The following is a 13,557-nucleotide window of genomic DNA, read 5'->3' as shown; positions in this document are numbered from 1 at the left end:
TTGGCAGAGTGGGGGTGTCCCAGGGGACCCGGGGCGTACCTGGGGAGCCAGGACTCCCTGGCCATTCCGTGGCAGGTGAGGCGCTTTCCCGCGGTTGGCCATGTTGGGGCTCTAGGGCAGGTCCCTGGACTTCCGGGGAGACGTTGTCCTGGGTCGCGCTTACCTCGGTCCCGCTCCACCTGGGCTTGTCAGGCTTCCTGTGGACGGAAGGCAAATGGTCGCGTGGGGCCTCTGACTATGTGCCGGTGACCATTCCTCAGGGTCCTGTCTCGGGGCTGATATCTTTGAAGCATGAGGGCCTCTTTAGTCGTGAGCTGGGGCAGGGAATCCCGTGATGCCCGCGACTTCCCGCGGTGCCACCCAGTCCGACGTGAACGAGGGCAAGGCCGAGGAGAGCAGCGCAAGCATGGATTTTCCTGACGTGCACGTGTGTTCTTCGTCCCTGTTTCTACACTTGCCAGGGCGCCGTGCCGCGGGAGGTTCCCGGGCCAGCTCGGGCTGAGGTGGCGGTGTGAAGAAGAGCAAGGAGGACAGGCCACACCCAGACGCGCGCGTCTCCTCTTGCTGAACCTGGCGCTGCACGGCCTCCCATGGTAAGCTCCTCCTGGCCCCCACTGAGCCACGCTGGTCCTCTGCAGGTGAGGGTGCCAAGCGTGGATCGATGATGACTCCCACAAAAACATTCCTTGGAAGCTGAACAAAATGAGTGAAAACTCTATACCGTCGTCCTCATCGAACTGAGGTCCACCTCGATGTGCGAGAAGGGTTCCGTAAGGCGGGTGGTGGAGGGGTCAACCTGGCTACATTGCCGAGTGGGGTCTCGGAGGAATGGGCGTGGCCACCGGGGGGGTTTGTTTTGCGAGGCGCAGCCTGTGGTTGCTTGGGCGTGGGGCCCCGTCAGCCCTGGGGCCCCTGGTGCGTGCTCCGGCCGTCGGATGGCAGGACAAGGCTTTGGCCTTGTAGGGCGCTTTTTGCTCATGGGACCTGAGCACCGTGCTTTTCTGGGCGTAGCAGGCTGAGGAGCGTGGCAGGCCCGACAGGCGTTTGCTCCCTTTTCTGCACAGGAGGTGGTTGTCTGGACGTGGGCCTCCCCATGGCGGGGTTCTAGGTGTCGGGGGAGGGGGGGAGACATTCGAGGGACCGTAGGCAGGGGCGGGGGGGGGGGCACGGCAGGCAGTGGCCAAAGAGAATCAGAAGCGCTAAGGCTCGGGCCCCATAGTTGGCATCGCCAGCAGGATCGCCACCTTGGCCTTTCCTGGAGGTGCCGCAGAGGTAGCTCGTGGACTCCCGCACCGTCTGGGCGGTAGTGGTGCCTCGGGGTCGGACAAACGTCTCCACGGTGAGGAGGACAGTAGCCTGGGTTGGTCGATGGACCATTGAAGAAAGTGGAAGCAGGGAGACATAGTCCTGCCAATCACGGGTGGGCTGTCGCCGGGCCGCTCAGTTTGTGTTGAACCCTGTGACAGATTGTCTTCCCCCTGCCCATGAGTGGAGAATACTGGTCAGGCCCTGCGTGTCGGGCTGGGTGTCGACTTGGTGGGAAGGTGGGAGCCAAGGCCCTCAGGTGGCCTTCGGGCTAGGTGATGTGGAAGTGGAGAGTGGCGAATCCTCCCGAGGGCCCGTGGTTGTGGGACCTCGTGACGAGTTGTGGTGTGAGAGGCAGGGATGCCGAGGGAGCCGGCACGTGAGTTGATCAGATGGGTGGATACGTGCCAGTAGTGGGTGGAGGAAAAACCCCGCTGGGAGGGGTAAGTGTGGCGCAGAGGTCCCCGTGTCCTGGGGCAGCGGAGCGTGATGGCACTGAGGGTCTCCCGGAGACCCGTGGATAGGGGCCCGCGTGGTGGGCAAACATGCCTTGTTGAGCTGCGGAAGTGAAGTGTGTTTGGCAGAGTGTTGCGTCCCAGGGGCGCTGGGCGTACCTGGGGCGCCAGGACTCCCTGGCCATCCCGTGGCACGTGAGGCGCTGTCCCGCGGGTGGCCATGTTGGTGCACTCGGGCGGGTTCCTGGACTTCGTTCCTGGAAACGTCCTGGTTCCCGCTCGACCTGGGTCCCGTCCGAACTGGGTCCCGCTGGACCTGGGCTTGTCAGGCTTCCTGTGGACGAAAGGCGTCATGGTGGAGGTGGGCCCCTGAGTGTGTGCCGGTGACCATTCCTCAGGGTCCTGTGTGGGGACTGACATCTTTGGAAGCATAAGGGCCGCTTTAGTCCTGAGCTGGGACTTCACGCGGTGCCACCCAGTCGGTAGTGAGAATAGGGCAAGGCCGAGGAGAGCAGCGCAAGCATGCATTTTCCTGACGTGCACGTGTGTTCTCGGTCCCTGTTTCTGCACTTGCCAGGGCGCCATGCCGCGGGAGGTTCCCGGGCTAGCTCCGGCTCTGGTGGCGGTGTGAAGAAGAGGAAGGACGAGGGCCCATCGCCGGCCGCACGCGTGTCATCTTGGCGAACCTGGCGCTGCGTGGCCTCCCACGGTAAGCTCCTCCTGGCCCCCAGTGAGCCACGTTGTTCCTTTAAGGTGAGGGTGCCAAGCGTGGATCGATGATGACTCCCACAAAAACATTCCTTGGAAGCTGAACAAAATGAGTGAAAACTCCATACCGTCGTCCTCATCGAACTGAGGTCCACCACGTTGTGCGAGCGGAGTGCATTGAGGCGGGCGTTGGAGTGGGACAACCTGGCCAGGTTGCCGAGTGGGGGCTTGTCGGAGAGGGACGTGGCCTGCCTGGGGCGCTTTGTGGTCCGTGGCGCAGCCTGTGGTTGCTCGGGTGTGGGGCCCTGTGAGAGCTGGGTCCCCTGGTGCACGCTCCACCCGTTGGGTGGCAGGACAAGGCTTTGGCCGTGTAGGGCGCTTTTGCTCATGGGACCTGAGCACTCTGCTTTTGTGGGCGTACCAGGCTGAGGTGTGTGGCAGGGCCGACAGGCATTTGCTCCTTTTTCAGCCCAGGAGGTGCTTGTCTGGACGTGGGGTTCCCCGTGGCGTGTTTCTTGGTGTCGGGGAGACCCTAGAGGGACAGTGGACGCGGGAGCGAGGCAGGCGGTGGCCGGAGAGAATCAGAAGCGCCGAGGCTGGGGCCCTGTAGGTGGGGTTCCGAGCAGGAGCGCCTCCTTGGCCTTTGCCTCGAGGTGCCACAGAGGTAGCTCGTGGCCTCCCGCCCCCTGTGGGCGGGAGCAGCGCCTCGGAGGCGGCCAGGTGTCTCCCTGGTGAGGAGGACGGAAGCCTGGGTGGGACGGTGGACCTTTGAGGAGACTGGAAGCGGAGAGACACAGTCCTACCAATCGGGCGTGGGCTGTCACCGGGCCACTGGGTGGTGTTGAACCCTGCGAGAGATTGTCTTCCCCATGCCCTTGAGTGGGGAATACTGGTGGGGCCCTGTGTGTCGGTCTGGGTGTGGACTTCCGTGGCAAGCTGGGAGCCGAGGCCCTCCGGTGGCCTTCGGGTAGGTGATGTGGATGTGGAGAGTGGCGAATCCTCCTGAGGATGTGTGGTCGTGGGTCTTGGAGAGGAGTTGTGGTGTCAGAGGGAGGGATGCTGCGGGCGCTGGCCCGCGTGTTGGTCAGATGGGTGGACGCGTGCCTCGATTGGGTGGAGGAAGAGCTCCACCTGGAGGGGTACCTGTGGCACGGCTGTCCCTGTATCCTGGGGCAGCCGAGCGTGATGACGCTGAGGGTCTCCCGGAGACCCGTGGATGGGGTCCCGCGTGGTGGGGGGAAGTTGCCGTGTTGAGCTGCAGTAGTTGGTTTGGCAGAGTGGGGGTGTCCCAGGGGACCCGGGGCGTACCTGGGGAGCCAGGACTCCCTGGCCATTCCGTGGCAGGTGAGGCGCTTTCCCGCGGTTGGCCATGTTGGGGCTCTAGGGCAGGTCCCTGGACTTCCGGGGAGACGTTGTCCTGGGTCGCGCTTACCTCGGTCCCGCTCCACCTGGGCTTGTCAGGCTTCCTGTGGACGGAAGGCAAATGGTCGCGTGGGGCCTCTGACTATGTGCCGGTGACCATTCCTCAGGGTCCTGTCTCGGGGCTGATATCTTTGAAGCATGAGGGCCTCTTTAGTCGTGAGCTGGGGCAGGGAATCCCGTGATGCCCGCGACTTCCCGCGGTGCCACCCAGTCCGACGTGAACGAGGGCAAGGCCGAGGAGAGCAGCGCAAGCGTGGATTTTCCTGACGTGCACGTGTGTTCTTCGTCCCTGTTTCTACACTTGCCAGGGCGCCGTGCCGCGGGAGGTTCCCGGGCCAGCTCGGGCTGAGGTGGCGGTGTGAAGAAGAGCAAGGAGGACAGGCCACACCCAGACGCGCGCGTCTCCTCTTGCTGAACCTGGCGCTGCACGGCCTCCCATGGTAAGCTCCTCCTGGCCCCCACTGAGCCACGCTGGTCCTCTGCAGGTGAGGGTGCCAAGCGTGGATCGATGATGACTCCCACAAAAACATTCCTTGGAAGCTGAACAAAATGAGTGAAAACTCTATACCGTCGTCCTCATCGAACTGAGGTCCACCTCGATGTGCGAGAAGGGTTCCGTAAGGCGGGTGGTGGAGGGGTCAACCTGGCTACATTGCCGAGTGGGGTCTCGGAGGAATGGGCGTGGCCACCGGGGGGGTTTGTTTTGCGAGGCGCAGCCTGTGGTTGCTTGGGCGTGGGGCCCCGTCAGCCCTGGGGCCCCTGGTGCGTGCTCCGGCCGTCGGATGGCAGGACAAGGCTTTGGCCTTGTAGGGCGCTTTTTGCTCATGGGACCTGAGCACCGTGCTTTTCTGGGCGTAGCAGGCTGAGGAGCGTGGCAGGCCCGACAGGCGTTTGCTCCCTTTTCTGCACAGGAGGTGGTTGTCTGGACGTGGGCCTCCCCATGGCGGGGTTCTAGGTGTCGGGGGAGGGGGGGAGACATTCGAGGGACCGTAGGCAGGGGCGGGGGGTGGGGCACGGCAGGCAGTGGCCAAAGAGAATCAGAAGCGCTAAGGCTCGGGCCCCATAGTTGGCATCGCCAGCAGGATCGCCACCTTGGCCTTTCCTGGAGGTGCCGCAGAGGTAGCTCGTGGACTCCCGCACCGTCTGGGCGGTAGTGGTGCCTCGGGGTCGGACAAACGTCTCCACGGTGAGGAGGACAGTAGCCTGGGTTGGTCGATGGACCATTGAAGAAAGTGGAAGCAGGGAGACATAGTCCTGCCAATCACGGGTGGGCTGTCGCCGGGCCGCTCAGTTTGTGTTGAACCCTGTGACAGATTGTCTTCCCCCTGCCCATGAGTGGAGAATACTGGTCAGGCCCTGCGTGTCGGGCTGGGTGTCGACTTGGTGGGAAGGTGGGAGCCAAGGCCCTCAGGTGGCCTTCGGGCTAGGTGATGTGGAAGTGGAGAGTGGCGAATCCTCCCGAGGGCCCGTGGTTGTGGGACCTCGTGACGAGTTGTGGTGTGAGAGGCAGGGATGCCGAGGGAGCCGGCACGTGAGTTGATCAGATGGGTGGATACGTGCCAGTAGTGGGTGGAGGAAAAACCCCGCTGGGAGGGGTAAGTGTGGCGCAGAGGTCCCCGTGTCCTGGGGCAGCGGAGCGTGATGGCACTGAGGGTCTCCCGGAGACCCGTGGATAGGGGCCCGCGTGGTGGGCAAACATGCCTTGTTGAGCTGCGGAAGTGAAGTGTGTTTGGCAGAGTGTTGCGTCCCAGGGGCGCTGGGCGTACCTGGGGCGCCAGGACTCCCTGGCCATCCCGTGGCACGTGAGGCGCTGTCCCGCGGGTGGCCATGTTGGTGCACTCGGGCGGGTTCCTGGACTTCGTTCCTGGAAACGTCCTGGTTCCCGCTCGACCTGGGTCCCGTCCGAACTGGGTCCCGCTGGACCTGGGCTTGTCAGGCTTCCTGTGGACGAAAGGCGTCATGGTGGAGGTGGGCCCCTGAGTGTGTGCCGGTGACCATTCCTCAGGGTCCTGTGTGGGGACTGACATCTTTGGAAGCATAAGGGCCGCTTTAGTCCTGAGCTGGGACTTCACGCGGTGCCACCCAGTCGGTAGTGAGAATAGGGCAAGGCCGAGGAGAGCAGCGCAAGCATGCATTTTCCTGACGTGCACGTGTGTTCTCGGTCCCTGTTTCTGCACTTGCCAGGGCGCCATGCCGCGGGAGGTTCCCGGGCTAGCTCCGGCTCTGGTGGCGGTGTGAAGAAGAGGAAGGACGAGGGCCCATCGCCGGCCGCACGCGTGTCATCTTGGCGAACCTGGCGCTGCGTGGCCTCCCACGGTAAGCTCCTCCTGGCCCCCAGTGAGCCACGTTGTTCCTTTAAGGTGAGGGTGCCAAGCGTGGATCGATGATGACTCCCACAAAAACATTCCTTGGAAGCTGAACAAAATGAGTGAAAACTCCATACCGTCGTCCTCATCGAACTGAGGTCCACCACGTTGTGCGAGCGGAGTGCATTGAGGCGGGCGTTGGAGTGGGACAACCTGGCCAGGTTGCCGAGTGGGGGCTTGTCGGAGAGGGACGTGGCCTGCCTGGGGCGCTTTGTGGTCCGTGGCGCAGCCTGTGGTTGCTCGGGTGTGGGGCCCTGTGAGAGCTGGGTCCCCTGGTGCACGCTCCACCCGTTGGGTGGCAGGACAAGGCTTTGGCCGTGTAGGGCGCTTTTGCTCATGGGACCTGAGCACTCTGCTTTTGTGGGCGTACCAGGCTGAGGTGTGTGGCAGGGCCGACAGGCATTTGCTCCTTTTTCAGCCCAGGAGGTGCTTGTCTGGACGTGGGGTTCCCCGTGGCGTGTTTCTTGGTGTCGGGGAGACCCTAGAGGGACAGTGGACGCGGGAGCGAGGCAGGCGGTGGCCGGAGAGAATCAGAAGCGCCGAGGCTGGGGCCCTGTAGGTGGGGTTCCGAGCAGGAGCGCCTCCTTGGCCTTTGCCTCGAGGTGCCACAGAGGTAGCTCGTGGCCTCCCGCCCCCTGTGGGCGGGAGCAGCGCCTCGGAGGCGGCCAGGTGTCTCCCTGGTGAGGAGGACGGAAGCCTGGGTGGGACGGTGGACCTTTGAGGAGACTGGAAGCGGAGAGACACAGTCCTACCAATCGGGCGTGGGCTGTCACCGGGCCACTGGGTGGTGTTGAACCCTGCGAGAGATTGTCTTCCCCATGCCCTTGAGTGGGGAATACTGGTGGGGCCCTGTGTGTCGGTCTGGGTGTGGACTTCCGTGGCAAGCTGGGAGCCGAGGCCCTCCGGTGGCCTTCGGGTAGGTGATGTGGATGTGGAGAGTGGCGAATCCTCCTGAGGATGTGTGGTCGTGGGTCTTGGAGAGGAGTTGTGGTGTCAGAGGGAGGGATGCTGCGGGCGCTGGCCCGCGTGTTGGTCAGATGGGTGGACGCGTGCCTCGATTGGGTGGAGGAAGAGCTCCACCTGGAGGGGTACCTGTGGCACGGCTGTCCCTGTATCCTGGGGCAGCCGAGCGTGATGACGCTGAGGGTCTCCCGGAGACCCGTGGATGGGGTCCCGCGTGGTGGGGGGAAGTTGCCGTGTTGAGCTGCAGTAGTTGGTTTGGCAGAGTGGGGGTGTCCCAGGGGACCCGGGGCGTACCTGGGGAGCCAGGACTCCCTGGCCATTCCGTGGCAGGTGAGGCGCTTTCCCGCGGTTGGCCATGTTGGGGCTCTAGGGCAGGTCCCTGGACTTCCGGGGAGACGTTGTCCTGGGTCGCGCTTACCTCGGTCCCGCTCCACCTGGGCTTGTCAGGCTTCCTGTGGACGGAAGGCAAATGGTCGCGTGGGGCCTCTGACTATGTGCCGGTGACCATTCCTCAGGGTCCTGTCTCGGGGCTGATATCTTTGAAGCATGAGGGCCTCTTTAGTCGTGAGCTGGGGCAGGGAATCCCGTGATGCCCGCGACTTCCCGCGGTGCCACCCAGTCCGACGTGAACGAGGGCAAGGCCGAGGAGAGCAGCGCAAGCATGGATTTTCCTGACGTGCACGTGTGTTCTTCGTCCCTGTTTCTACACTTGCCAGGGCGCCGTGCCGCGGGAGGTTCCCGGGCCAGCTCGGGCTGAGGTGGCGGTGTGAAGAAGAGCAAGGAGGACAGGCCACACCCAGACGCGCGCGTCTCCTCTTGCTGAACCTGGCGCTGCACGGCCTCCCATGGTAAGCTCCTCCTGGCCCCCACTGAGCCACGCTGGTCCTCTGCAGGTGAGGGTGCCAAGCGTGGATCGATGATGACTCCCACAAAAACATTCCTTGGAAGCTGAACAAAATGAGTGAAAACTCTATACCGTCGTCCTCATCGAACTGAGGTCCACCTCGATGTGCGAGAAGGGTTCCGTAAGGCGGGTGGTGGAGGGGTCAACCTGGCTACATTGCCGAGTGGGGTCTCGGAGGAATGGGCGTGGCCACCGGGGGGGTTTGTTTTGCGAGGCGCAGCCTGTGGTTGCTTGGGCGTGGGGCCCCGTCAGCCCTGGGGCCCCTGGTGCGTGCTCCGGCCGTCGGATGGCAGGACAAGGCTTTGGCCTTGTAGGGCGCTTTTTGCTCATGGGACCTGAGCACCGTGCTTTTCTGGGCGTAGCAGGCTGAGGAGCGTGGCAGGCCCGACAGGCGTTTGCTCCCTTTTCTGCACAGGAGGTGGTTGTCTGGACGTGGGCCTCCCCATGGCGGGGTTCTAGGTGTCGGGGGAGGGGGGGAGACATTCGAGGGACCGTAGGCAGGGGCGGGGGGTGGGGCACGGCAGGCAGTGGCCAAAGAGAATCAGAAGCGCTAAGGCTCGGGCCCCATAGTTGGCATCGCCAGCAGGATCGCCACCTTGGCCTTTCCTGGAGGTGCCGCAGAGGTAGCTCGTGGACTCCCGCACCGTCTGGGCGGTAGTGGTGCCTCGGGGTCGGACAAACGTCTCCACGGTGAGGAGGACAGAAGCCTGGGTTGGTCGATGGACCATTGAAGAAAGTGGAAGCAGGGAGACATAGTCCTGCCAATCACGGGTGGGCTGTCGCCGGGCCGCTCAGTTTGTGTTGAACCCTGTGACAGATTGTCTTCCCCCTGCCCATGAGTGGAGAATACTGGTCAGGCCCTGCGTGTCGGGCTGGGTGTCGACTTGGTGGGAAGGTGGGAGCCAAGGCCCTCAGGTGGCCTTCGGGCTAGGTGATGTGGAAGTGGAGAGTGGCGAATCCTCCCGAGGGCCCGTGGTTGTGGGACCTCGTGACGAGTTGTGGTGTGAGAGGCAGGGATGCCGAGGGAGCCGGCACGTGAGTTGATCAGATGGGTGGATACGTGCCAGTAGTGGGTGGAGGAAAAACCCCGCTGGGAGGGGTAAGTGTGGCGCAGAGGTCCCCGTGTCCTGGGGCAGCGGAGCGTGATGGCACTGAGGGTCTCCCGGAGACCCGTGGATAGGGGCCCGCGTGGTGGGCAAACATGCCTTGTTGAGCTGCGGAAGTGTGTTTGGCAGAGTGGGGCGTCCCAGGGGCGCTGGGCGTGCCTGGGGCGCCAGGACTCCCTGGCCATCCCGTGGCACGTGAGGCGCTGTCCCGCGGGTGGCCATGTTGGTGCACTCGGGCGGGTTCCTGGACTTCGTTCCTGGAAACGTCCTGGTTCCCGCTCGACCTGGGTCCCGTCCGAACTGGGTCCCGCTGGACCTGGGCTTGTCAGGCTTCCTGTGGACGAAAGGCGTCATGGTGGAGGTGGGCCCCTGAGTGTGTGCCGGTGACCATTCCTCAGGGTCCTGTGTGGGGACTGACATCTTTGGAAGCATAAGGGCCGCTTTAGTCCTGAGCTGGGACTTCACGCGGTGCCACCCAGTCGGTAGTGAGAATAGGGCAAGGCCGAGGAGAGCAGCGCAAGCATGCATTTTCCTGACGTGCACGTGTGTTCTCGGTCCCTGTTTCTGCACTTGCCAGGGCGCCATGCCGCGGGAGGTTCCCGGGCTAGCTCCGGCTCTGGTGGCGGTGTGAAGAAGAGGAAGGACGAGGGCCCATCGCCGGCCGCACGCGTGTCATCTTGGCGAACCTGGCGCTGCGTGGCCTCCCACGGTAAGCTCCTCCTGGCCCCCAGTGAGCCACGTTGTTCCTTTAAGGTGAGGGTGCCAAGCGTGGATCGATGATGACTCCCACAAAAACATTCCTTGGAAGCTGAACAAAATGAGTGAAAACTCCATACCGTCGTCCTCATCGAACTGAGGTCCACCACGTTGTGCGAGCGGAGTGCATTGAGGCGGGCGTTGGAGTGGGACAACCTGGCCAGGTTGCCGAGTGGGGGCTTGTCGGAGAGGGACGTGGCCTGCCTGGGGCGCTTTGTGGTCCGTGGCGCAGCCTGTGGTTGCTCGGGTGTGGGGCCCTGTGAGAGCTGGGTCCCCTGGTGCACGCTCCACCCGTTGGGTGGCAGGACAAGGCTTTGGCCGTGTAGGGCGCTTTTGCTCATGGGACCTGAGCACTCTGCTTTTGTGGGCGTACCAGGCTGAGGTGTGTGGCAGGGCCGACAGGCATTTGCTCCTTTTTCAGCCCAGGAGGTGCTTGTCTGGACGTGGGGTTCCCCGTGGCGTGTTTCTTGGTGTCGGGGAGACCCTAGAGGGACAGTGGACGCGGGAGCGAGGCAGGCGGTGGCCGGAGAGAATCAGAAGCGCCGAGGCTGGGGCCCTGTAGGTGGGGTTCCGAGCAGGAGCGCCTCCTTGGCCTTTGCCTCGAGGTGCCACAGAGGTAGCTCGTGGCCTCCCGCCCCCTGTGGGCGGGAGCAGCGCCTCGGAGGCGGCCAGGTGTCTCCCTGGTGAGGAGGACGGAAGCCTGGGTGGGACGGTGGACCTTTGAGGAGACTGGAAGCGGAGAGACACAGTCCTACCAATCGGGCGTGGGCTGTCACCGGGCCACTGGGTGGTGTTGAACCCTGCGAGAGATTGTCTTCCCCATGCCCTTGAGTGGGGAATACTGGTGGGGCCCTGTGTGTCGGTCTGGGTGTGGACTTCCGTGGCAAGCTGGGAGCCGAGGCCCTCCGGTGGCCTTCGGGTAGGTGATGTGGATGTGGAGAGTGGCGAATCCTCCTGAGGATGTGTGGTCGTGGGTCTTGGAGAGGAGTTGTGGTGTCAGAGGGAGGGATGCTGCGGGCGCTGGCCCGCGTGTTGGTCAGATGGGTGGACGCGTGCCTCGATTGGGTGGAGGAAGAGCTCCACCTGGAGGGGTACCTGTGGCACGGCTGTCCCTGTATCCTGGGGCAGCCGAGCGTGATGACGCTGAGGGTCTCCCGGAGACCCGTGGATGGGGTCCCGCGTGGTGGGGGGAAGTTGCCGTGTTGAGCTGCAGTAGTTGGTTTGGCAGAGTGGGGGTGTCCCAGGGGACCCGGGGCGTACCTGGGGAGCCAGGACTCCCTGGCCATTCCGTGGCAGGTGAGGCGCTTTCCCGCGGTTGGCCATGTTGGGGCTCTAGGGCAGGTCCCTGGACTTCCGGGGAGACGTTGTCCTGGGTCGCGCTTACCTCGGTCCCGCTCCACCTGGGCTTGTCAGGCTTCCTGTGGACGGAAGGCAAATGGTCGCGTGGGGCCTCTGACTATGTGCCGGTGACCATTCCTCAGGGTCCTGTCTCGGGGCTGATATCTTTGAAGCATGAGGGCCTCTTTAGTCGTGAGCTGGGGCAGGGAATCCCGTGATGCCCGCGACTTCCCGCGGTGCCACCCAGTCCGACGTGAACGAGGGCAAGGCCGAGGAGAGCAGCGCAAGCATGGATTTTCCTGACGTGCACGTGTGTTCTTCGTCCCTGTTTCTACACTTGCCAGGGCGCCGTGCCGCGGGAGGTTCCCGGGCCAGCTCGGGCTGAGGTGGCGGTGTGAAGAAGAGCAAGGAGGACAGGCCACACCCAGACGCGCGCGTCTCCTCTTGCTGAACCTGGCGCTGCACGGCCTCCCATGGTAAGCTCCTCCTGGCCCCCACTGAGCCACGCTGGTCCTCTGCAGGTGAGGGTGCCAAGCGTGGATCGATGATGACTCCCACAAAAACATTCCTTGGAAGCTGAACAAAATGAGTGAAAACTCTATACCGTCGTCCTCATCGAACTGAGGTCCACCTCGATGTGCGAGAAGGGTTCCGTAAGGCGGGTGGTGGAGGGGTCAACCTGGCTACATTGCCGAGTGGGGTCTCGGAGGAATGGGCGTGGCCACCGGGGGGGTTTGTTTTGCGAGGCGCAGCCTGTGGTTGCTTGGGCGTGGGGCCCCGTCAGCCCTGGGGCCCCTGGTGCGTGCTCCGGCCGTCGGATGGCAGGACAAGGCTTTGGCCTTGTAGGGCGCTTTTTGCTCATGGGACCTGAGCACCGTGCTTTTCTGGGCGTAGCAGGCTGAGGAGCGTGGCAGGCCCGACAGGCGTTTGCTCCCTTTTCTGCACAGGAGGTGGTTGTCTGGACGTGGGCCTCCCCATGGCGGGGTTCTAGGTGTCGGGGGAGGGGGGGAGACATTCGAGGGACCGTAGGCAGGGGCGGGGGGGGGGGCACGGCAGGCAGTGGCCAAAGAGAATCAGAAGCGCTAAGGCTCGGGCCCCATAGTTGGCATCGCCAGCAGGATCGCCACCTTGGCCTTTCCTGGAGGTGCCGCAGAGGTAGCTCGTGGACTCCCGCACCGTCTGGGCGGTAGTGGTGCCTCGGGGTCGGACAAACGTCTCCACGGTGAGGAGGACAGTAAGCCTGGGTTGGTCGATGGACCATTGAAGAAAGTGGAAGCAGGGAGACATAGTCCTGCCAATCACGGGTGGGCTGTCGCCAGGGCCGCTCAGTTTGTGTTGAACCCTGTGACAGATTGTCTTCCCCCTGCCCATGAGTGGAGAATACTGGTCAGGCCCTGCGTGTCGGGCTGGGTGTCGACTTGGTGGGAAGGTGGGAGCCAAGGCCCTCAGGTGGCCTTCGGGCTAGGTGATGTGGAAGTGGAGAGTGGCGAATCCTCCCGAGGGCCCGTGGTTGTGGGACCTCGTGACGAGTTGTGGTGTGAGAGGCAGGGATGCCGAGGGAGCCGGCACGTGAGTTGATCAGATGGGTGGATACGTGCCAGTAGCGGGTGGAGGAAAAACCCCGCTGGGAGGGGTAAGTGTGGCGCAGAGGTCCCCGTGTCCTGGGGCAGCGGAGCGTGATGGCACTGAGGGTCTCCCGGAGACCCGTGGATAGGGGCCCGCGTGGTGGGCAAACATGCCTTGTTGAGCTGCGGAAGTGTGTTTGGCAGAGTGTTGCGTCCCAGGGGCGCTGGGCGTACCTGGGGCGCCAGGACTCCCTGGCCATCCCGTGGCAGGTGAGGCACTGTCCCGCGGGTGGCCATGTTGGTGCACTCGGGCGGGTTCCTGGACTTCGTTCCTGGAAACGTCCTGGTTCCCGCTCGACCTGGGTCCCGTCCGAACTGGGTCCCGCTGGACCTGGGCTTGTCAGGCTTCCTGTGGACGAAAGGCGTCATGGTGGAGGTGGGCCCCTGAGTGTGTGCCGGTGACCATTCCTCAGGGTCCTGTGTGGGGACTGACATCTTTGGAAGCATAAGGGCCGCTTTAGTCCTGAGCTGGGACAGGGTTCCCGTCATGGCCGCGACTTCACGCGGTGCCACCCAGTCGGTAGTGAGAATAGGGCAAGGCCGAGGAGAGCAGCGCAAGCATGCATTTTCCTGACGTGCACGTGTGTTCTCGGTCCCTGTTTCTGCACT

At 63.7% G+C, this 13,557-nt stretch overlaps 4 protein-coding genes across 11 annotated transcripts in view; 1 reads left to right on the top strand and 3 right to left on the bottom strand.

Moving 5' to 3' along the window:
- The window catches only part of LOC306650401 (uncharacterized protein), a 178,814-nt gene that overhangs the window by 163,011 nt on the left and 2,246 nt on the right, over positions 1–13,557 (top strand). For 2 of the 6 annotated variants that reach the window (XM_079122436.1, XM_079122435.1), the window contains exons 4-9: positions 462–593; positions 4,199–4,330; positions 6,075–6,206; positions 7,936–8,067; positions 9,807–9,938; positions 11,668–11,799. In XM_079122436.1, the coding sequence (XP_078978562.1) occupies positions 462–593; positions 4,199–4,330; positions 6,075–6,105 (295 nt within the window). In that variant the 3' untranslated portion in view covers positions 6,106–6,206; positions 7,936–8,067; positions 9,807–9,938; positions 11,668–11,799. Of the gene's footprint in view, positions 1–461; positions 594–2,337; positions 2,470–4,198; positions 4,331–6,074; positions 6,207–7,935; positions 8,068–9,806; positions 9,939–11,667; positions 11,800–13,557 lie in introns of all 6 variants that reach the window. The other 4 variants (XM_079122440.1, XM_079122438.1, XM_079122439.1 and 1 more) reach the window with 4 other exon arrangements.
- LOC306650333 (uncharacterized protein) lies at positions 2,480–5,950 on the bottom strand. The gene is made up of 2 exons (XM_079122223.1): positions 5,672–5,950; positions 2,480–3,790 (listed from the first exon to the last, which is right to left on the bottom strand). The coding sequence occupies exons 1-2, from the start codon at positions 5,927–5,929 to the stop codon at positions 3,050–3,052; spliced, it is 999 nt and encodes a 332-aa protein (XP_078978349.1). The 5' UTR covers positions 5,930–5,950; the 3' UTR covers positions 2,480–3,049.
- On the bottom strand, positions 4,337–9,682 carry LOC306650318 (uncharacterized protein). 2 transcript variants are annotated; one of them, XR_013760862.1, is made up of 3 exons: positions 9,404–9,682; positions 6,410–7,527; positions 4,337–4,533 (listed from the first exon to the last, which is right to left on the bottom strand). XR_013760862.1 is itself a non-coding variant. In XM_079122217.1 (2 exons), exons 1-2 carry the CDS (start codon positions 9,659–9,661, stop codon positions 6,787–6,789), a joined length of 999 nt encoding a protein of 332 aa, XP_078978343.1. In that variant the 5' UTR covers positions 9,662–9,682; the 3' UTR covers positions 6,217–6,786. The 2 variants fall into 2 exon arrangements, 1 of the variants encoding a protein (XP_078978343.1); XM_079122217.1 differs by lacking the exon at positions 4,337–4,533 and having other exon boundaries at positions 6,217–7,527.
- LOC306650308 (uncharacterized protein) lies at positions 8,074–13,557 on the bottom strand. 2 transcript variants are annotated; one of them, XR_013760855.1, is made up of 3 exons: positions 13,138–13,557; positions 10,142–11,259; positions 8,074–8,270 (listed from the first exon to the last, which is right to left on the bottom strand). XR_013760855.1 is itself a non-coding variant. In XM_079122209.1 (2 exons), exons 1-2 carry the CDS (start codon positions 13,435–13,437, stop codon positions 10,519–10,521), a joined length of 1,041 nt encoding a protein of 346 aa, XP_078978335.1. In that variant the 5' UTR covers positions 13,438–13,557; the 3' UTR covers positions 9,949–10,518. The 2 variants fall into 2 exon arrangements, 1 of the variants encoding a protein (XP_078978335.1); XM_079122209.1 differs by lacking the exon at positions 8,074–8,270 and having other exon boundaries at positions 9,949–11,259.

Source organism: Sciurus vulgaris (assembly GCF_902686455.1).
Source record: "Sciurus vulgaris genome assembly, chromosome: 2".
Taxonomy (NCBI): Eukaryota; Metazoa; Chordata; class Mammalia; order Rodentia; family Sciuridae; genus Sciurus; species Sciurus vulgaris.
Note: the sequence above shows the minus strand (reverse complement) of the source record. Positions and strands in the feature narration are given on the sequence as shown.

Excerpts from the sequence above, each read along its gene's own strand:
- LOC306650318 (XM_079122217.1), bottom strand. The coding sequence starts at position 9,661 with ATGCTTCCAAAGATGTCAGTCCCCACACAGGACCCTGAGGAATGGTCA. Across the intron at positions 7,528-9,403 it reads TGCCACGGGATGGCCAGGGA|TCCTGGCTCCCCAGGTACGC; the intron begins GTCCTGGCGCCC and ends ATGGCCAGGGAG.
- LOC306650333 (XM_079122223.1), bottom strand. The coding sequence starts at position 5,929 with ATGCTTCCAAAGATGTCAGTCCCCACACAGGACCCTGAGGAATGGTCA. Across the intron at positions 3,791-5,671 it reads TGCCACGGGATGGCCAGGGA|TCCTGGCTCCCCAGGTACGC; the intron begins GTCCTGGCGCCC and ends ATGGCCAGGGAG.
- LOC306650308 (XM_079122209.1), bottom strand. The coding sequence starts at position 13,437 with ATGACGGGAACCCTGTCCCAGCTCAGGACTAAAGCGGCCCTTATGCTT. Across the intron at positions 11,260-13,137 it reads TGCCACGGGATGGCCAGGGA|TCCTGGCTCCCCAGGTACGC; the intron begins GTCCTGGCGCCC and ends ATGGCCAGGGAG.